This window comes from Megascapheus bottae, chromosome 26 (assembly GCF_031878675.1).
Source record: "Megascapheus bottae isolate mThoBot1 chromosome 26, mThoBot2.hap1, whole genome shotgun sequence".
Classification (NCBI taxonomy): Eukaryota; Metazoa; Chordata; class Mammalia; order Rodentia; family Geomyidae; genus Megascapheus; species Megascapheus bottae.
The window spans coordinates 12,382,018-12,404,762 of NC_143534.1; the positions used below are offsets into that span (position 1 = coordinate 12,382,018).

Here is a 22,745-nt window from a genome sequence, read left to right on the forward strand (position 1 = left end):
AAAATTTTTGTCCTGTTTATTCATTTACATGTCTTTGGGAGAATAAGGGGAGGCACAGAAATGGAGGGACAAAGTATAAAATGCAGCAGTGGTGCTCACTGGATACTATGTTGAAAATGAACAACTTATGGGTGGAAATAGGAGGGAAAAACTAGAGAGATTGAAAGAAGGGGTAACACTGTCCAAAAAGAAATGTACTCTGACTTACGAAACTGTAAATCCTCTATACCTCACCTCTGTGAAAACAATAAGAAAACAATTAAAATAATTTTCAAAAATCTCTAAAAATAAAAAAAATTAAATTTCTTCCTTTTAAAGAAAAAAATTTTTGCCCCTAGCCAAAGGAGAAGCAGAACTGGAATTCTACTCATGGAGGGCAGTACTGAGACATGTAATAAATAATCCTACAGCCAACCAACCATTTATTTCCTGAAGCATTTTAGGATTTGATCCACTACATTTATGTAGCTGATTAACTCAAGATTACTCAGGATTAAATAAAATTATTAGCTCCATTGTTTGTTCACCTAGGCACACTTGAAGAGCTCCCTGAGGGTAGCTGCCATGTTAACACCGGTCACTGTAGAATGTTCTACTGGAAAGCAATACTCTAAAACTGGCTGTAAAATTCCCCAATATAGGGTGCATCAGGCAACAAGGGCTCAGAACCATACAGGTGGGGACATCCTGGAGTAACTCAATGAGTCAGCCTTATGTGAAGCCTGAGAATCTGCATTCCCCACACGCTCTCAGATGAGAACCTGGAATTGAACTCAGGCCCTCCCATATGTTAGGCTCATGCTCCTAATGCTTGACTCATGCCCTCAAGCCTTTCCTTTGTATTTTGCATTTGAAATAGTCTCATTGCCTTTTTGTTTAGTCTCACCTCAAACTCAACTCCTCTCCTCTCCATGTCCCAAGCAGGTGGAATTAGACATGTTCCACCAAGCCCGGCTCCACAGAATTCTAATTAATTCACTGATGATATCAAGGCCATGAACTCAATGCATAGCTCTCTCCCCTAAGTAACAGACACTTAGACAGCTTTTGCTGTAAAGCACCAGCTTCCTAGTTGGACTCAAGAATTAACTAACAGCAGGAGAAAGCTGGGCCTTCCAGCCTCCGTTTTGTGTGTGTCTGTGACTTGCCTTGTGCCATTCTTTCCTGCAGTCACTTTGTAGACATCTTGGGATGGAAGAAGGACCAGACCATCAGCCAGGTGTCAGTGAGTCTCAGCATATGCAACAAGGCCACTCTTAGCCAAGTATGGGATTAGGGACTGTGCTATCAACCCTGCCCATCTAATATGGCTGTTTACTTATACATACCTTCCCTTCCTTCCCACACTGCTCCCTAAACCTATAACTCATGCCTATATACTGAACATGGATGATGTCTACTCTTCCCATAGCTGCTGGAGCCCCCCAGTTCAATCTCCCTCCTCGGTCCTTGTCCAGGTCTTTCTATTTATTTGGCATAAAGGAGGAAGTGGCTGGTCCTGACATAGAAAACTGCTGGAGATTGGGCCTGGGACCTGAAACTCCAACTTTACTTATACAATAATGATGGTATGAGTTTAAATAACCAATATTATCCCAGTTAAGATTTCCTACTGAGCCTAGAGATTAGAGCTTTAAAAAAGGAAAAGAAAAAAAAATGGTAAAGCAGCTAATCCACGTCGGATCACACTATTTCTAGTCAGCGTCTGCTCATCCATAGACTTGTAAAGGACACTGGAACAGGGAGGGACAGACAACGTCCGAGGGTAGGAAAGCCAAGAATCCTGAATCCTTGAGATCAGTCATTCAGTTGCTCAGGGGCAAACACCCATGAGAAAGTATGGTTACATGTGACATTATCACTTGCTAACCTTTTGACCTCTGAAACACTGAGGTTAAGCCACTAGTGTGGTAACAGAACAGGCAGATTGGCTTGGCTGGAGCCAAGCCAGGGGCTTTCTGAGCAAGACCATCTTAGTTTCCAGGGGAGAGAAACAAAACTGTGAAGAGCAATAGGCTCTGGGAACAGCAGGCGCCATGCAGAACATACGGACTGGAGCTCTGCCGGGGTGCAGCCCACGGAAGGGCCGCCAGGGGGTCGTGTACTGGTCTTTACAGCCATATGTTCAGCATCTCAGCCAGGGCCCCTGCAGCTCCAGAAGACATTGAGTAGAGTATGCCCATGTTCACACCCACGGTGCCAGGAAGCCAGAGAGCATGTGGGTCTCCAATAGCATGAAATCCAGAGGCGACCTCTCCCTCTCTCCCCGCCCCCACCAAATGTGGTGGGGGGGTGAGTTACACTCCGTCCAACTAATTGTGTAGAAGCCTAGAAAGTTGTCTTGAGCTCTCTCTGGCGACTGCTGGGTGAAGCCGTCAGGACCAAAGGGAGGAGACCTAGTGCCTATGCTTCTTTGAAAACTCAGGAGACTCACAGTTCTACTTCCTAAGAGCCAATGGTAGAGTGTGATTTCCCATAAGATCCTGCCATATTTATACTAGGAAATACATTTATTTATGCCACAAGAAGGTGTCTTCGTTGCATTTTACACACACACACACACACACACACACACACACACACACCTCTCAAAGAAATAGTAAGAGATGTTAAATTAGCTTTAGTAACAGTATTACAAGGAAGTTTCTAGAAATATATTTAAAACACACATATGCAAGTGAGTGACATCACTTATCAATCAGATAGTGTGAGAAAAACACTCACCTAATAGAAAATGGGGAAATCAAACAGTGCTCTTCCCCCAGTGTTTGACAGATACAATAGAGGATAACCACTTCCTCTCTCTGTGTCCTAAAAAGTAGCCAACTGAACAGTATCTGCATAAAATATGGGACTTTCCTGGTCAAAAAGAAATCTTTTTTTTTTTTTGCCAGTCCTGGGCTTGAGCTCAGGGCCTGAGCACTGTCCTTGGGTTTTCTCAAGGCTAGAGCTCTACCACTTGAGCCTCAGCACGACTTCCGGCTTTTTTCTATGTATGTGGTAGCGAGGAATCGAACCCGGGTCTTCATGCATGCTAGGCAAGCACTTTAACCACTAGGCCAAACTCCCGGCCCCTCAAAAAGAAATCTTATGCTGTGCAACTCTTAGCTCTAGCTCTAACACCAGGCTATTCACACCCAAGTTATTGTGGTATGTAGACTAATTATATATGTGCCAATTCCTTCAGCAAATTGGGAATCATAGTCTCAATATCATTTTAATGATTCCATGTTTTCTTTTTTAAAAAAGGATCTTTACACTTGCATGGTAATAATTATGCTCTTTAGAATTTTACATGCAGAAAAGGTCATTTGTCCTTACAGTGATTAATTATTTGTGTTTTCTGGCCAAAAATACAAGGTAGATAATGAACTAATTATATGTTGCAGTAAGAAGTTGAAGTTCAAAAGTATACTAATCATAACTGGCTTTACAGATTTTTATGGGAAATGCCCCTAAACAGCTATTAAAACAGTGAATTACAGTATTTATAGGCTATTTCAAAACATAAAGTTTATGAAACACTGAAGCAAATTCTCATTTAACAGGTTCTACATGTTCCTCAAGGTAAAAATAAAAATCACAAACGATCTAAGCGTCCATCTCAATAAAGGCCAACATCTTCCAAACACCATTAGCTCTACAAATAACAAGTCACGCCGACTCTGGTTAATGAACAGTGAGGACTGGGCACTCAAGCCCACAATGACAAGTGTGTACTAAGTACCCACGCGGTACTTACTCACTGTGCCCTCATGGGCTTCCTTACAGCTTAAGTAATGTTTCAGTACACAAAAATATTGCAGACTTAATCGCTATTAAAAAAAAAAGAAAGAAAGAAAAAAAGAGGGGCCAGGAGTGTGGCCTATTGGTAGAGTAATCACCTAGCATACACGAAACCCTGGGTTCAATTCCTCAGTACCACATACACAGAAAAATCCAGTAAGTGCTGCCATGGCTCAAGCGGCAGAGCACTTGCCTTGAACAAAAAAAAAAAATGTCCAAGGCCAATGCCCAGACCCTGAATTTGAGCCCCATGACTGGCAATAATTAAAGAAAGAAAGAAAGAAAGAAAGAAAGAAAGAAAGAAAGAAAGAAAGAAAGAAAGAAAGAAAGAAAGAAAGAAAGGGAAGAAAGAAAGAAACGGAAGAAAGAAAGAAAGAAATGGAAGAAGGAAGGAAAGAAGGAAACGGAAGAAGGAAGGAAAGAAGGAAAAGAAAAAAGAAAATGGTCCAACTCAGCAGCGGCAATGAGAATAATAAATTGTATAAAATCTGGGGGGGGGGAGGTACCAATAAACAAAAAAGCAGATTTTATAACTTTTTATTACTTACAGATTTTTGCACAAAGCAAACAAACTAACAAAATGGCCCTGACTTCTAAATAAAAAAATAAAATGTCCATGTGTCACCAATAAGTCTAAAAGGCTGATATGCATGGATCTCTTGGGAAATAAAAATTAGTCAATGTCTGAATCTTGTGTTACAGAGGAATTATCCATGTTCTCTTGAGGACATTTATAAACCCTGGGTTCTTACAGGAATACATTACTTTCCAAATCACACGACTCTGTTCTGATGTGTTTCAATGCTAGCACAGTGATAGGTCAATAGATAGCTTTATTAACTTGGGGGCTGTGGGGATGGTGAGAAAAGGTAAGCCATCCCATAATCTGGGAAGGTAGCAACTTCAGAGGCTCTGCCAAGAAGCGTGCCTAAGGAATTCTGTAGCTCTAAGACTAGAGCTACAAAAAGACTAGAGCTACTCAGCCTCTTCAAAATGTGTGCTATGTATAGATGCAGTTGTAATCGTAGCTACTCAGGAGGCTGAGATCTGAGGATCATGCTTCAGACACATTCTGGGCAACCCATGAGACTCTTATCTCCAGTTAAGTACCCAAAAAAGCCCAGAAGTAAAGCTGTGATTCAAGTAGCCTTGAGCAAAAGAAGCTCAGGGACAAGACCCTAAACATTGAGTTCAAGCTTCAGGACTGGTATATATATATTTTATATAATAAATATAATCTATAATGCAGCATGTGTCTACTATGTACACTAAATACGAAGTATACACTTAATGCAAACTATATATACTATAGATATTTAATATATTATTAATATTAAAAGCAGACAATCCAATTTACACACACACGCACACACACACACCATGCTTTGTAAGTCATCTCTGCCTTCCTTTCCTTTCCAACTAAGTATACCTTTGGTGAGAGGGCACAACGGGTTGCAGCTATTTCTGTCTGGCCAGATGCTGAATTGCCCAGGCAAAGATTGATGACATGAAGAGGAGAGAAGGAAGGAAAAGAAGGGGAAGACACCAAGAGAGACCCCCACTCATATAATCCAAAGTGGCCTGAGTATCCTTGCGCTACTGAAAACAGCTCTGCCCCCTCACCTCCTCGATCTTCTCCTTGAGCAGGTAAAACCGAGAGCCAAAGAAACATGTGGTCCAAGGAGCTGGAAAATCTGCTTGTTTGAGCAAGTTTATCTGCATACATACACACGTGGTGAAGCAACTCTGAGGGTGGCTGTGCGGAAGTTCAGAACTATACAAAAGAACAATACAAAAGAACTATACACAAGCCAAGAACCTTCCCGCTCTGGTGACTGAAGCACACTAAGTCTAAAACTGAACCTGATGCAGAGTAAATTAGCTCATTTCTTTCCATTTCACACTGAAGTGATTACATTTGTGGAATGTGGCCCTTAGCAGTCCAGCGGCCCTGAGGGTGCCTTCTGCTTTACTTTGCACACAGGGATGGTTTCTTCCTGACTGAGTAAGGTTTTCCCAAAGAAGATGGAAATCATCTAAGCTTTCTAATGGATGGGCTGGATTTGATGAGATGGGTGAAAATTTCTAATGATAAAATAATCAAGTAAGCAGAGCAAAGAATATACAGGTCAGGTAAAAAGCTAAACAAACAGGGGGAAAAATAGACAAAGAGAGTTCAGGCTGAAAACAGCAGAAAATGAGGTCAATAAGTTTGTTCTAGTGGAGTGGTTTCTAAGCTAAGTGACAAAGAGAAAGAAAAATAGCAATGAAAAAAGGATTCTCAAGGATTTTATTGGAGCTAAAAATACATATACGTATGCATGTGTTTCACTTAAGACTCTGGATTATAAGATTATAAATCCTTATTTAAAGAAAGAAATCTAAGCAAATGGATAAGGTAGCACATATAAACATTTTTAAAAGCCAACAAAAATAAGTTTCAGGGCCGGGATATTGGCCTAGTTGTACAGTGCTTGCCTAACATGCACGAAGACCCGGGTTCGATTCCTCAGTACACATACATAGAAAAAAGCTGGAAGTGGTGCTGAGGCTAAGTGGCAAAGCTCTAGCCTTGAGAAAGTCCAAGGACAGTGCTCAGGCCCTGAGCTCAAGCCCAGGACTGGCCACAAAAAAAAAAAAAAAAAGTTTCATGCTGCATTAAAAAGTATCTTTTTGAGCTGGGAGTGTGGCCTAGTGGTAGAGTGCTTACCTAGCATGCACGAAGCCCTAGATTCTATTCCTTGGTACCACATACACAAAAAAAGCTGTAAGCCATGCTGTGGCTCAAGTGTAGAGTACTAGCCTTGAAAATGCTTAAGGACAGTGTTTGGGTCCTGAGCTCAAGCTCTAGGACTGCCCCCCCCCAAAAAGTATCTTTTCACTAACAGCTTATACCCGTAATCCTAGCTATTCCTGAGGTTGAGACTTGAGGATCACAGTCAAAGTCTAGCCCAGGAAGACATGTCTATAGGACTCTTATGCCCAATTAACCAGCAAAAAGGCAGAAGTAGAGGTATGTCTCAAGCAGTGGGAATGCTAATCCCGACACAAAAGCCAAGAAAGAACTCTCAGTCCTGAGTTCAAGTTCCAGTATTGGCACAGGTATGTGTACATTCGTGCACACACATGTGCACACACCTGCACAAACACACAAGCATACACACACACCCCAAGGAGGGAAAAAGAACGATGTAACTCAAACAGTACTTACATGTACACAAACACATGCACACATGTATTAAACAGAAAGTAAACAGAATAACTAGACACAGTCATGGGCCACAAGACATCAGTGAAAAGTGGACTGCCTACAGGAGAGTGAGCACACAAGTTTTAATGGGAATGATGACTGCATAGTCCAGTGACTTCAGTCATCAGAACATCCTAACAAAAGTCATTGTTTGTGGTTTGTGTGCTGACGCCAGTCAGATAACATCTGATAGCAATAATGAAGAACTGTGCTGGTTCATATACCTGATCCACTATACATCTGATGGTTGTCTCTACTCCTACTTATTCACAAAGAAGTTTATGGAAAACAGTAGCCTGCTGTGCACGCCGGCAGTAGCTGCACAGATGTTGAATTTGCCTTATCTGGGACTGCATCATTCTTTTTTCTGCTGCTTGGTTTAATAATTCACTGTTTAGGTGCTATGTCCATAGGAATGTTACACTACATCATATACGCATCACATGTTGCTATTAAATTCTGTTTTACAGACATTCAATTGTTAAGAAATAAAGAAGAAAAGAAAGAAGGAAGGAGGGAAGAAAGAAAAGGAGGGAAGGAGAGAAGGAGGGAGGGAGGGAAGGAGAGAGGGAGGGAAAGGAAAAGAAAACCCTTTTTAAGATGGGTCCCAAAGGGGTCAGTTTTGATTTGGGAAGTGACAGGGTCACCTATCCTGCCTCATTTCCTCCCTAGGCTACAACCATTCTCAAGTTGTCACAATTAATGCTATTCTGTTTTTCAAAAAAAACGAGATCGTAAGAGGATTAATAACACTACACTTGAGCTAGCTTCCTTTAGCACAGAGAGGGCTTTGGGAAAGGGAAGTCAGGAATTGTGTTCTGTGTTGCTTGGTAGATCAACCACAACACAGTGTCCTGACTAGCAGAGAGATGCCCAGGGGATGATCAAGCTTGTCCCATGCAAGGCTCAGTGACCTTGGCATGAACTAGAGCTGGAACCCTGGGCCAAAGGTTTGTCCCCTACGACCTCAAGTGCCTTTCCTAAAGCCAAAAATAATAGCATACTCCCAATTGCAGGCCATTTTTCAAGAGAACTTGATGCCTGGGACCAATAGATAGAGATCATTAAATTAATAGCTGTCAGACTCAAAAATACTATGTGCATACTTTTTCAACTCCAATCTTTCAAACCATGGCCTAGTAACAAACTGATAAATGTGCACTAATTAAAAAAATAAGCTATTGATCAAAGCCTCTGTGTTGTAAATATATCTGTGCTCTGTTAAAATGCAAACGGTAAGCTGTTTTGATATTGTCGCAAGATAAATTCATGACACGGAGACAATTTATTTTGCATTTTTTCCCCTCATAGTTTAATTTCATACAAGCCTGGCATGAGAACTTTTGCATACAGGATGACAAATCGTGTACGAAAGCGAAAATAAACAGACACTTAGGAACAGCAAGGTCTTGGAAGAGCGCTGAAGGTTATTCAGATAAAAGGGGACTGTTTTTTGTTTTTTTGTTGTTTTTTTCATCTCATTCACACCAACAACTTATTATCTGCAGGTAATGATTCCACTTTATCACATTAAAAAAAAATCTGCTGGCCAGGCGCCAGTGGCTCACACATGTAATGCTAGCTTCTCTGGAGGCTGAGATCTGAAGATCAAGGTTCAAAGCTAGCCAGGATACAAAAAGTCCATGAGACTCTTATCTGCAATTAACCACCAGAAAACCAGAAGTGCCTTAAGGGACAGAGCACTAACTTTGAGCTGAAGCGGTCAGGGACAGGCCCAGAGTTCAAACCCCATGATGGACAAAAAAAACAAAACAAAACAACAAAAAACCTGCTTCCTTTTCTTCATTACTCTGAATATTTTGAGAATGTAATACTTTTTTCAGGTTTCACATACTTAGTTCCTTTTATAATAAGAATTATACTAGTCAATAAATATACATTAAATTTATAAGAATTGTCTTAACTTCTCTATGTACATAGGATATCATCATCAGTAGAAAATTGTTTTTAATTGTTAAAGCTATCCTAGCATTTTGTTGTTTGCTGTCATTTCAAAGTCATCTGTAAAGTGTAAGATGTACATAACAGGAAGTAGCTTTTTTCTTTTTCGGGGCGGGGGGGGGGGGGAGAGGCTGGTCCTGGGGCTGGAACTCTGAGCCTGTGAGCAGTCCCTGAGCTCTTTTTGCCTAAGACTCGCACTGTTCGACTTCTGGAACCACAGTTCTATTTCTGCGTGCGGTTGTTGTTTATTTATTTCTTTTGGTAGTTAGAAATTAAGAGTCTCTAGGACTTGGTTGCCCAGGCTGGCTTTGAATCACAATCCTCTGAACTCAGCCTCCTGAGTAGCTAAGATTACGGTCATGAGCCATCAGGGTCACAGCTAGGAAGTACGTTTTCAAAACTCATGTCAATTACTGTAAAACTTAGGCTTACAATGACCATATCATCTAATAAATATAAGACAAGGCCACAGCTAAGAAACTGCAGATATTACTGGCAATGCCTCAGGACAACAATCGTGATGGTTAAAATTTCTACACAATAGTTGAACATTCTACATGACTGCTAAAATTTCAAGCATAAGCCGAGGTCTGTAGCTTACATCTATAATACTAGGACTCAGAAAACTGAGATGTAAGAATCTCAGATTAAAGCCAACCCAGGCAGAAAAGTCTGTGAGACTCTTATGTCTAGTTAATGAGCAAAAAGCAAGAAACGAAGTTGTGGCTCAAGTGGTAGAACATTAGACTTGAGGGGGATAAAAAGCTCAAGGACAGTGCCCTGGCCCTGAGTCCAAGCCCTAATACTGGCACTCTGTCAGAAAAAAAGTTCAAAGCAGAAAACGAAATCATTTCACTCACAGACCCATATTTCAGGGAAGGTTTCTATAAGTGGGGTAAGCAGTTATTCGATGGCTGCACAGAGAATAAAGATCTCTTGTATTTCCTGCTTATAATGTTGACTGCTGTGGTCAACGCTCACGTCTGTAATCTTAGCCACTTTAGAAAGAAGAGATCTGAGGATTGAGGCACAAAGCAGGCAGTGAAATCCATGAGACTATTACCTCCAATTGAGCACCAAAAAGCTAGAAGTGAAGTTGTGGTTCAAGTGGTAGAGTACTAGCCTTGAGCAAAAAAACAAACCAAAAAAAACCATATTGTTATAGTATCTCACTTTGTTATCTGATATATTGAATTTATTTGTATTTGGCTATTTGAAATTTGATAGGGAAGGGGGGAAAACCAAGACGGGTGGGGGGTGTGGAGGGGGAGGGAAATGGGTACCAAGACTTGTGAAAGGGTATCAATGTATGTGAATTAATGCACCTTCTATCTGGCAAATATCATGTAACCCTTTTACTAATTACAATTAAAAAAATGCAAAAAAAAAAAAAGAAAAGAAAAACCCTCAAGGTTAGCACTCAGGACCGGAGTTCAACCCTAGGTCTGGCACAAAAACCAAAACAACAAAACAATGATAAGTGTTTAACTTTTACTATGCATAAAATAAAACTACTGCCCTCTAACTTTAGCTGCTGGCAGAATTAGTATGCAGGAATATTTTCCAAACTTAAGAAAAGTTTTACGATAAAGAAAGAATGGCCAGAGGCTATTTTAGCACCATGCAGAATTCAACCCCAGGCAAAATTCTGCTCCTTAGGCAATCATATTAGTGGCACATCATAATAAACAACATAAACATATGAAAATTAAACATCACCCGGATTTTCATAGTTTTTAAAAATTAATACCTGATTGTGTACATATGTATTTTAAACTGCCTTCTGCCAGTAAAGAAAATCTCATATATAGTCAATAAAAAAATACCATAGAAGCTCATCTCTTCCAATTTAAAGATACTGGGAAAAAAAGAAATATTCCTCAAGCAAGGAGCATCAAAAACCAAAAACCAATGATGATGTCAAACAGAATACATACTTTAAGGTTGAGAATCACACAACAAAGTGGCACATCTCTTTCTGTAAAGAGCCATCACAAAGGTGATAAATAGTATATTCCGTAAATGGCTATCAAAATACATTGCCCTATGGTAGACGGCCAAGCCAAAGAGCCAGGCACAAAGAATTACCGTTGACAACACAAGGCTGGTTTTTAGTCTTTCCATATAAGACCCACAGTGGGAAAGAAAAAAATAGTGTCTCAATTATGACCTCTAGTGGAAAAGTTACACAACTGTTGTCTCAAAAAAAAAAAAAATCAAAGAATGAAAACAAAACTACCATGCCCACACATAATAAAACCTAAGGATGAGACTAAGGAGCCCACTGAAAAGACACACAGCTACCACTGACTTCCAAGGAATCAATCACGGCAAAGAGCTTTGGGAAGGAAAGCAAAGGGACACAGGAAACCAATATGCTTTAGGTACTTGTGTGGGGACAGGACACGAAAGGAGTAGAAAACGGGTTCCTGACTTCAAGAAACTTCTCACTGCTTCTGGGAGAAAATTAGTCAATAATTTCAACATACAAGGCTAGTTTTCAGTGAAAGAGAAACAGACCAACAACAAGTGAGACCCAGGAAGGTAAGGGGAAGAAGGAAAGACAGTGAGTGGGTCAAGTCAGCTAGGATGTTTGCCGTAGGGGGGAAAAGTACCCCATAACGGTCCTGAGTCAGCTTTTCCTAGAGGGGCTTTAGGGGGACCCTCCCACATCCCAACATACTCCAGCTCAAGTGTGATTACACAGACTGGGGGGATATCAAGACAGAATGGGATGTTACCCTGGGGAACCCACATTCCAGCACACAGGACCCCACAGGGAATAAGGCACACACAGCCTGTCTACTGCAGTGCTGACAGGGCCATGGCCCTTCTCCTCAGCCCGAGTTTCTCCTCTCCCCTTCTCTGAAGCCTTGCAGGCATGAGCAGTTGACAGAGGTAATGGTGAGAAAAGCCACGGCCCTCAGCGACAGGCATTAAGCAGAGTAACAAACAGCTCCTCCCTCAATGAGCTGTGGATGAGATCAGAAAGAGGGTCGCCTAGCACGAGAACCGGGTGTTGACCCCAGCACTGTAGAAAGAGAAGGGGCAGCAGGGAGAGGAGAAAGGGAGGTTAGAGGAGGAGGAAGACAAAGAGGAGGAGAAGGAGGACAGGATGAGGAAGAAGAAAGAGTGGAAGATGAGGAGGAAGAGAAAAGGGAAAAGGAGGAGAGAGAGGGAGGGAAAAACAGGTGGACAGACAGAGGTGTTTTGAAAGCACCTTTTGGGGTTTCAAATCACACCTTCCCAAATCAGTGGTAAGGCCTGGGGAAGGGACCCAGCTCTCTGGGCTTCCCACAGCTTACGTACCTGGGATGCCGGGAGCATGGCCTACTGGTAGAGTGCTTGCTTAGCATACACAAAGCCCTGGGTACAATTCCTCCGTACCACATACACAGAAAGAGCCAGAAGTGGTTCTGTGGCTCAAGTGGTGGAGCACTAGCCTTGAGAAAGCCCAAGGCCAGTGCCCAGTCCCAGAGTTCAAGCCCCAGGACTGGCAAAAAAAAAAAAAAAGACACGGGATGTTTCCATCAGAGAAAAGCATCACAGGCATTAATTCCCTATAGACTTTGACAAAACCTAAAACCATCTCACTGCCCCAAGCTCCACCCTTACTGTAATACTGGTGAAGCTCTCCCAGTAGCAACCTTGACAATTCTGAAATATTTTGTGTCAATAAGAGAGTATTTCAAGAGGATGTGACTGCAGGAATGGGGCCATGGCAGGGTTGGTCAAGTATGCACAACATTCTGGTGAACGTGGAAGCAGTGCATTAGAAAGAAAGTAAGTAGAGACTCAGACCCACCTATAAAAAGGAAGACTGGCAATTGAGATAGCTCATGCCTGCAATCTCAGAATCCACCCTCAGTATAAAGTTAGGTTAATCTCATCTCAAAAAAAAAAAAAAATGAACTGGGTATGGTGTCAGCTACGCAATAGGAAAAACAATAGTAGTCTAGGCCAAGCTAGACAAAAACAATAATAAACAATGCTAGATAACTAAAATAAAAAGGGCTAGAAACATGGCTCAAGTAGTAAAGCATCTGCCTAGCAAGCAAGAGGCCATGAGAAACACCCAAAATTAAAACAAAACAGAAAACAACTTCTTTGTTTAAAGGAACTAATGGAAACTCAGGATGAGGCACCCTTGGGCCTCAGTGGCTACAGCCTCCTGGCCTCACCTATACTACTGGGAGCTGACCTTGGGGACATAGTCATCAAGGTCAAACGAATCAGCAAAAAGGGGAACATTAGCCCAGTGCCACACAGACCAGATGCCCTCAGGATAGTGGGCTTCCAAGTCCCTGGTTTCAGAACTCCTCATTCATCCCATAAACAGGCAAGGGGAAATGTCAGAGGAGAGTGTAATTGGCCTAACAAGAGAAAAACACAAATACTCCCACAAGATACAGGCGGGAGATGAGGGCTTTGTCTTTGGAGTTCCAGTGGTTTTAATGTAGTGTTGTCAGCCAGTCCCTATTAAAACCCCATGCAAGTGAAAGACACTGATTAGAATAAAAAGTGACAGGAGGGTGTGCTCCACCACTTACACTTAATGCATATTTATATTCTCATCAAATGGACATATTTACTATAAACTCTTGGAAAAAAAACATAGAAAAGTCATTCGTTTAAATGCCAGAAAAATAGGAAAAGATGCTAATTTGACCTTCGTGTCAGCGACACCTCATCCAGCTTGAAACTGGAATTTATCAAGACAATTAATTAGCGTTTACTGGATTAGGTCAACAACGTCTCAAAAGAAGTGGAGGAAATTAATAAAATAAATAGCAAAGCAAAACAATAACAAAAACATAAGGGAAGGGAACAAACAGGAAGTCCAAATTCTTCCTCAGCTATCCTCTTTAACAGCCAATACACTTTAACTCCTTATTTCTGCCTATCCAAGTGAATCTGATATTACAGGGAGAAAAACCTATTGATTTCCTAAAATTCATATCTTTGTAGCCATATGAAAAGAAATTAATGACAAGTATCTGCAACAACAACAACAACAAAAAAACAAGACCAGATAGATCAATGAATGCTGTAATAGGAACAAAGCAGACTTGATGTTTGCTAAATTAATTGTAAGTGGTTTTGTTCCCTAAAAGATATAGATGATCTAACATTGGCAAAGCTGCGTGACCAAGCCAGGCTTTTATCCTCTGGGTAATGGAGATGGTCAGGAATTTCTGTTGGAAAAGTCTCTGGGAATTTAAACATGTCACCCACTCTTTAAAACTAGCATGAATTGTCTGGGCGTCAGGACTAGGGTCTCTGGAAGGCAAGACCACTTTCTAAAACATCAAGAGAATTAGCAATGCATTACTTGTGAGAAGTGGTCACACAAAACTTGGGGGCACTCTCCCCTTCAGCTTTCGTGACCATTGCTACTTTAACGCAACAATCATTCCCTCTGTCTTCTCTAAGGATCAGGTACTTGGGCTGAAAATGAGCTAATCTGCCTTTTCCCAACACCTGAGGGACCTGGCTCACTGCCAGCTCCTAATTCTCCATAATCAATAGCTCCATGACATGGCTCTGAGCTATCTGTAACGAACACGTGCGTACAAGCACACACGCGCACATACACAACACATACAAATTCACAAAGCAACCTTCTGCTCACTGCTGTTGGACTCAGAAAGCTCCCCAATAAATTCTTGCCACATGATTAGAAAAAAAAATCACTCAAAAAAATGAATGCAAAAAAAAAAAATCACTCCAATCTGCAGGAAGTAGATGTCAGCAAGCACCACAGAAGTGACAGTCAATTAGAAAGGAGAAAGCAGAGAGGGTTGCTGTCATTAAAATCTTTAAAGCCTGTGCCCTAAGAATCAAAGGGCCCATCATAAGCATTCCAAAAACTCCACTGATACCTGAGAGAAGAAGATGGGGGCAGGGGGATCTAGTCTAAAAGTTCGAGAAAATTCAACTGAAATGCATGTAATTTATATAATTGTGTGGTATTTGTCACTTATCAAGTAGGAAAGAAACGAATAGTCAACACTTAACTCTTACCCTCTGGAGAATGAAATATAACAATTCTAATATATCTATGTATATTTTCGTAAAATGTGTGTTATATAGAGACTTTTTCTTATGTTTGTTTTAGTTACTTTCTATAATAAGCATGTTATTTGTAAAGGTAATACAATTATTATAAGAAAATACTTACTCCTTTAAAAATGAAAGAATGTGTTGTGTTTTGGAGGTGAAAGTCTCAGGCCAGTCTCCAATTCCTAGGCTCAAGTGATACTCCTGCCTCAACCTCCCGAGTAGCTGGGGTTATAGATGAGGGTCATCACACCCAGATCCATATTTTCTGAAAAGATTTTTGTCCGCACAGCACTTACCAACCAACAGAGGAATTATTTCCTCTGTTAAGTTTCTACACAGGATAGAAAAGAATTGTTGAAGTAGAACCAAGTACAAAGTACATATATTCTTTGTTATCATCTAACAAAACTTCCCCCAACTTTCCCCAAATAGTCCTTTGCCTCCTCAGTATCTTTAAGGGAAACAGCAACAGAAAATACCATAAAATTACCTAAAAAATGAGACAAGAAGCAAGAAGAGACTGAACTTACTTGTTAACTTGTTGTGACTGAGGACCAGTTGCGTGATATGAGATAAGGAGACTGTAAAAAAGAAAACAGAAAAAAAAAATCACAGTCAGAAAATATGACCAAATTATTCTTAGCCCCTTTCCCCAACCAGGTAATTTATTAAAATTATTTTCACAGGTTGAAGTGGTATTGCTTAAAATAGACACTCACGTAACACGTATCTACTAAATGTTAAAACAAATGAAGAAGGAGTCAAGCAATTAATGGCACAATTAGCCCAGCAAGGTAGCGCTAATGAGATTTATGTCCTGAGATCAAACTTTACAAGGGCCAGTTAGCTTTGTTTGGCAACTTGGTCAGCTGGCCTCACCTGGGCCATCTATCTCAATAATGCATCACGCCAAAGAACCAGCCAAGAGTGCAGAGAAGCAGAGAGGCCTTGTCCAGATTTAAAAACCATTGTATCAAAGCAGGAACATCATCTCACAGAAGGCCAGAGGGCTGCATGCTGCTCCATCCACCTCCACCTTCACCCATGTCCACCATCCATCAGTAACCCGTCCACACCCCGTCAGATGGCCCGAGGGAACCCTTCCTGAACCTCCTCTGCACAGCACTGATTTGAAATGCGGGTGGGGATTTGAAGCCACATCCGTAGACTGCTCTTCACCAAACTGAATGTCTTCAGGTGCTCCATGGACCCCAACTAGCATACTGCTGCCCCTCACAAGTTGCAGCTACGCCTTTAAAAAAATAACTATGAGGCCTAGTGGTAGAGTGCTTGCCTAGCATGCACGAAGACCTGGATTCGATTCCTCGGTACCACATACATAGAAAAAAGCTGGAAGTGGGGCTGTGGCTCAAGTGGTAGAGCTCTAGCCTTGAAAAAAAGTCCAAAGACAGTACTCAGATCCTGAATTCAAGCCCCACAACTGGCAAAAGAAAAAAAAAAGTATAACATCCATGCCTGATAGAAAAATCTAACATTTCCCAAATGTGGTTTGCATAGATTCCTGTTAGATGACAATGGTCTGTCTAAATCACTGTCGGGTGGGGAGAGATCAGAAATGTGAATGAACAAGACCAGTAATACCCAGTCTACAATGGCACCCATGTTGGTGGTGAGAAATCGTGCTTTATTTATTTATATGGCTCTGCTGGTTCCTATTTTAGTCCAGAGGCCACAATCTCTTGGTGTTTATACTGATGCTCGAATTGGGTGTCATGGTGCCAAGGGGAGGCCATCCATCCTGGCATCTGTGTCCTGAGGCTCAGCCTTGATGCCCAATGTCTGATACTCAAGCATATCTTGTATGTTTTCCATTCAGTCCTGAATCAGCAATTTCTCCAAAAAGCTCTGGATCCTTTTTATAGGAAAGGACAAAAGGGCACTAGATGTGCACATTGTTATGGGGACAGTAGTCACTACTCTCAGCTTATCACAGTGGCTAGAGGTAGAGTTCAGTCACACACACACACACACACACACACACACACACACACACACACACACTTTATACCTATAGTGATGATTTCACTATTTCCTTAAATATTTAAAAACTATGAATTCATCCCCAATATATCCTATTCCTGTATATTACAGGACTCTTCCATATTTTCTTTCTCTGCATCTGTAATTCCAGTTTCAGTCAGGGAGAATTATGATTTCTATTACATTTTATTTTTTGCCACTCCTGGGGCTTGAACTGAGGGCCTGGACACTGGCCTTGCGCTTTCTCAAAGTTAGAACTCTACCACTTGACCTCCAGCAACACTCCCAGCTTTTTTTTGTATAGGTGGTACTGAGGAATCGAACCCAGGGCTTCATGTATGCAAGGTAAGCTCTCTATCACTAGGTCACACTCCCAGCCCTCCATTACTTTTTTTGTCAATATATTCACTCTTTAATTGAAAACCTTACACACAAATGGAAAAGGCTGTTATCGTACAGTAACAGAGCTCTGTGGCCATACTCAGGTCCCCTGGAAGTCCAGTACACGTGGGCTACCACTGCCCCACCCCAGTATCAGCTTGATTCTACCGCCCAGTGCTGTGCAGATCACTAGCCCACATCCGGATCCAGGGTCTAGGTTGGTCATATGACGAGTCAAGTACAAAGGCACTGCTGGATAATTTTCCCAGGTCCTGCTACAACCAAGAATTCTCAGACATATCCAATGGCTAATAATCTAAAGATATAAAAAGTACCTAAGAAGCAGTCCTAGGAAACTCTGAGTGTCACCATGGCCTCAACTTTCTTTCATTTGCTGAACCCGAACCTGTGAGCCAGAACTTTTTATTAAGTTCTGAGAGGTCTGGGAAATCTTGTGACCCCCTTCCAATAAAGGGCCCAGTGCATCAATATAGCTAGAACATGCTCCTTCTTGCCCAGATATCCTCCTCATTCTGCCCAGACGCTGATCCACTGACTTATGCCAGCCTCTCAAATGTCTGGGTTCAGACTTCCTTGCCCTGAGGGGAAGAGGAGGTGGGGTTCTCCCCATTCACTCTCTTATTCTGACTGTTATATGCTTCCTTTCCTGTCCCACTTAATGGCTTTAGGATGGACTGATACAGATAGGCAGACAGAGAGACAGATCACACACACACACACACACACACACACACACACACACACACACACACAAAATGGAATTCTATCCATTAGGAAGAATATTACACCATTTGCAAAGAAACGGAATGACAAGGAAAATAATCATGCTAAATAAAATATTTTGTTTCTGTAGAGACAAAAGACACATTTTTTTTCTCCTGTGAGGAAGTAAGAATTTATAAATGTGTAAGTAAATACTTCAGGATTACATACAAGCATATACAAATGTATTACCCACAATAAGGTATACTCTGGGGACAAGTGATGCAATGTAGTTCCTTAGATAGACTAACTCACAGTATAACATCAGGAAACAGGATCTCTAAAGGTGGGAGGTGTGGCCAAGGGGAGAGGTTTAAGACAAAGTGGGGGGGGGGGGCAGGAGAACGCAGTCATAATACTCAGTGTCTAAACTACAAAAGGAAGGGGAGATTGAGGGGAGCGTAAGGTTGAGAGGTTTGGGAGAATGATGAAAAGTGTGAGACATTGATCCAGATACATTTTATTCATAAACGATTTGGTTGAATGGCAACTGCTTTGTACAACTAAAGACCAGAAAACTATAATTTAATTTTTAAAGGAGCGTGATAGCAACTTCCCATGGGCTGCTGAAGATGGTAGATACTACAGAAAACCTCACACATTTTTACTGGTAGGAGTTAAGACTTTCTTGTCCACTAAATAAAGGAAGGATTCCTCTAACTCTTATATAATCTGGCATGAAGGAGACACCTTGAAAGCCTCCCTCATATCAAACAAGATGAATGAACTCAACGGTGAATCAGTTTGGATTATGATCAGCTTTATATGAGAGCAGGTGACAAATATCGAAGGATGTCCCTCGGTTCTAGCTCTAGTGCCACAAGAAACAAACAGCAGAGATTACAACAAAGCAAGGCTTTCTCCCGAATGGATGAATTCAGTGTAGAAAACAATATTTTCTTGTTCCTCGGTCCTACCTTTTATGGGCACAATGTTTATATCTCTCCAAATTCACATATTGAAGTAATAACCCCCAAAGATTTTGTATTAGTAAGACCTCCTGGTCTGTCATATTTCTGTTCTAGCAACCCAACCTATAAAGACATACCTCACGGTCCAAAATGATTGCCTACAGTCAACCATCATGCCACATTTCCCTTAGAAAAATGAAGAGGAAAAAGGGTTTTGTTGTTGCTCCGTTGTTTTGTTTTTTTAATATAGCTCCAAGAAGTTGCATATGGGATTTCCACTTATAAGCAATTAATCAAAATTCAGAAATACAAGGATGCCTAATTACAAGTGTGTCTGGGAAAAAAAAATGGTCTCTTTCCGGCAATCATGGGACCAGACAAAAATTAGGGGTTCTGCTGTCAAGAAAAATGGGACAAATTCAAACTAGCAGATAATTAGCAGTCTTTCATAATGGCATCTGAATCTTTCTGAAGATATCACAAGTAACTAATTAGAAAGAAAAAAAAAACATATATGCTCTCCTCAATGAAAAGCCAAGTTTCACAGTGACAGATTTAATGAGGGAATTTCATTATTGTCAATCACTCAGCCGTGTCCGACCCATAAACACTTTGCAGGAGAGAAAGTAAGAAGGTTAAAGAGTTGGTATTTTCTTGAATAGTTCAATTGCTGCTTCACCTGAGCATACCAGTAGAAAATTCTTTTTAAACTTGCTTTCCTGTTTTGATTTTTGCTGGTCTTGGAATTTAAACTCTAGGTCTGGTCCCTGAGCTTGTGTGTTCAAAGCTCGTGTTCTCTCACTTGAGCCACAAACTCCACTTCCAGCTTTTTTGGTGAGATGAGAATCTTGGGGTCTTTTCCTGTTTAGACTGGCTTCAAAACTTGATCCTCAAGTCTCAGCTTCCCGAGTAAGCTAGGATTACAGGTAAGAGCCACAGGCGCCTGGCTGAAAGTATTATTTTTCTTACTATTGTGACAGGGCTACAAGCCAAAGTAGGTTAAGGTGGCGAGAATTAGAACAGAGAAAGAGAAAAGAGGTTAATGAAAGCTTTGAAGGAAACAAATATTTAGGACAACAAAAGATCACAGGCTGGAACCCAGGGAGAGAGTTAAGTGGGCAGGAATCTGATGGAAGTCACAACACAGAGATCACACGGATCAAGCAGGAGCTTGTGCATCTGCACAGCCAGCCACCCATGGGAGAAAGCCGCTTATGTGCATCTCCTAAGGCAAGTGCACTGCAGGAAAAACAGGAACGCTGTATTGAGTAGACTGGATCATTTAAGAGTTCAAATGCCCAAGCCAGACACTGGTGGTTCATACCTGTAAATCCAGGAGGCTGAGATGTGGAGATCATGGTTCAAAGCCAACCCGGTCGGCAAAGTCCATAACACTCATTATCTCCAATGAATTACCAGAAACCTGGAAGTGGCACTGTGGTTCAAAGTGCTAGTGGACTAGCCTTGAGAGAAAGAGCTCAAAGATAGCTCCCAGACCCAAGTTCAAGCCCCACAACTGACAAAACAAACAAACAGAGTCCAAAAGCCTCCCTGACAAAAATGCCTAATGATGTGACCCACTCCTGGGAGAAGGCGTTCCAGTGTGTTAGATGTCCACTCCAGGTCCTGCTCACCAGAAACTATTAAGAATGAGCTCCCCACCCTATCCTGTCCCCCAGAACAAATAGCTACCAAAATTCCTTAGGCAATATGGAGGCAGAGACTGAAGCAGAAGAATCATAAGTTCTAAACCAGTCTGGGCTGTTATAGCAAGACTCTGCCTCAGGCACAAACCAATGAACATCAGATAAAACCAAATTGAGCAACAGCAAGCAACATCTCATAGTGTGCCGAGTTTTCTCTCCCTTTCCATCCCTCTTCCCCTCTTCTCCTCCTCTGTCCTTTCTCTCTTCCCTTTTTATTTTTCAGTGTAGTCCTAGGCTGCAACTCAGGGCCTGTGTGAGCTGAGCTTTTTTTTTTTTTTGCTCAAGGCTCATGCTCTACCACTTGAGCCACAGCCCACTTCCAGTTTTTGTTTTTGTTTTCTTGGTGCTTCATTAGAGATAAGAGTCTCACAGATGGGGCTGGGAATGGGGCTTCATGGTAGAGTGCTTGCCTAGCATGCATGAAGCCCTGGGTTTGATTCCTCAGCACCACAGAAAAAGCAGAAAGTGGCACTCCAGCTCAAGTAGTATGGTGCAAGCCTGGATCAAAAGAAGCTTACACTATACGGGTGACAAAAATGGCTTCTCCACAGTGGCTAGCTGGTGGGTTAGAAATCACCCCAGCTTCAGACGACTCTGAGGGAGAGACTCTGGGACAGAGGCTCCAGCATGTGCGCTGACAGGTCTGAACTCTCCATCTCCACGAGGCATGATTAAAATGGCAGCCCACGTCGTTGCCTTGCTGGAGTTATTTCACCCTGGGTAGTAGACTAGAGATCCAGACCTGCTTAAATATGCAGGCTCTGCCCATACTTTACAATAATGACAGACACTAAAACTATTTGATACCAAAATATAATACAAATAATGTATTCATCAACACACTCAGAATAGTTACAAGATAGTTCTTTCAAATCTTGTGCATGATTTAAAACTTCAAAAGAACCTCCAGGGGACTGAAAGCTTTTATCTCCCAACTATTTGCTGTGCCAGTCTGGAGACATTTCAGCAGTTAAAAGTCTTCCAAATAATTGGTTACTTGATTGAATGCTACTATTTACAAGGCTAAAGAGTCTGGACATCACGATGAGCTAATTAAGTAACTAGATGATGACAAAAAGGCCTGGGTGCCAGTGGCTCACGCCTGTAATCTTAGCTCAGGAGGCTGAGATCTTAAGGTGGAGGTTCAAAGCCAGACAGAAAGTCTGTGGGACACTTATCTCCAAGTAACAGTCAAAAAACCAGAAGTAGAGCTGTGGCTCCACGCTAGAACACCAGATTTGAGAAAAAAACAAGTCACGTGAATAAGAGGCCAAACAATTGACCAATCAAGCAACCGATTAATCAACCAATAGAGAAAAAGTAAGTACTGTGGTACTTGGCACATCAGTATGTTAATACACTACATAAAAATATCATGATAGTGCAATTAGAATATTGGGTTTTTTTCTTTTTGGTGCTGGTACTAGGGCTTGAACTCAGGGCCTGGGCACTATCCCTGAGCTCCTTTGGCTTAAAACTAGCACTCTACCACTTGAGCCACAGTGCTACTTCCTGCCTTTTCAAAGTATTTTTATGAGAGATAAAAGTCTCATAGACTTCCTGCCTTGGCTGGCTTCAAACCACAATCCCCAGACCTCAGCTTCCTGAGCAGCTAGGATTACACGTGTGAGCCACCAGCACCCAGCTCATCATATTCTTTGATAGTACAATTATATTCTAATATCCTTTGATCTCTGCTCAAAGCTAGCCTTCTACCACTTGGGCCACAGCTCCACTTCTGGCTTTTTGGTAGTTTATTAGAAACAGGAATCTCTGGCTGCCCGGGGTGGCTTTCAACCACAGTCCTTAGATCTCAGCCTCGAGTAGCTACGATGATGGACGTGAGCCACTGGCACCTAGCAAAAAGATGGTGTTCTGTCTTTATGTCTCATGGTTTGGCCC

The 22,745-nt window shown here is 41.6% G+C and overlaps 1 protein-coding gene across 1 annotated transcript in view; it reads right to left on the bottom strand.

The window, feature by feature from the left end:
* Rsu1 (Ras suppressor protein 1) overlaps nucleotides 1–22,745 on the bottom strand; it is a 154,940-nt gene that overhangs the window by 127,485 nt on the left and 4,710 nt on the right. The window contains exon 3 of the mRNA XM_090318956.1: nucleotides 15,592–15,642. Coding sequence (XP_090175082.1) covers nucleotides 15,592–15,642 — 51 coding nt within the window. The remainder of the gene's footprint in view (nucleotides 1–15,591; nucleotides 15,643–22,745) is intronic.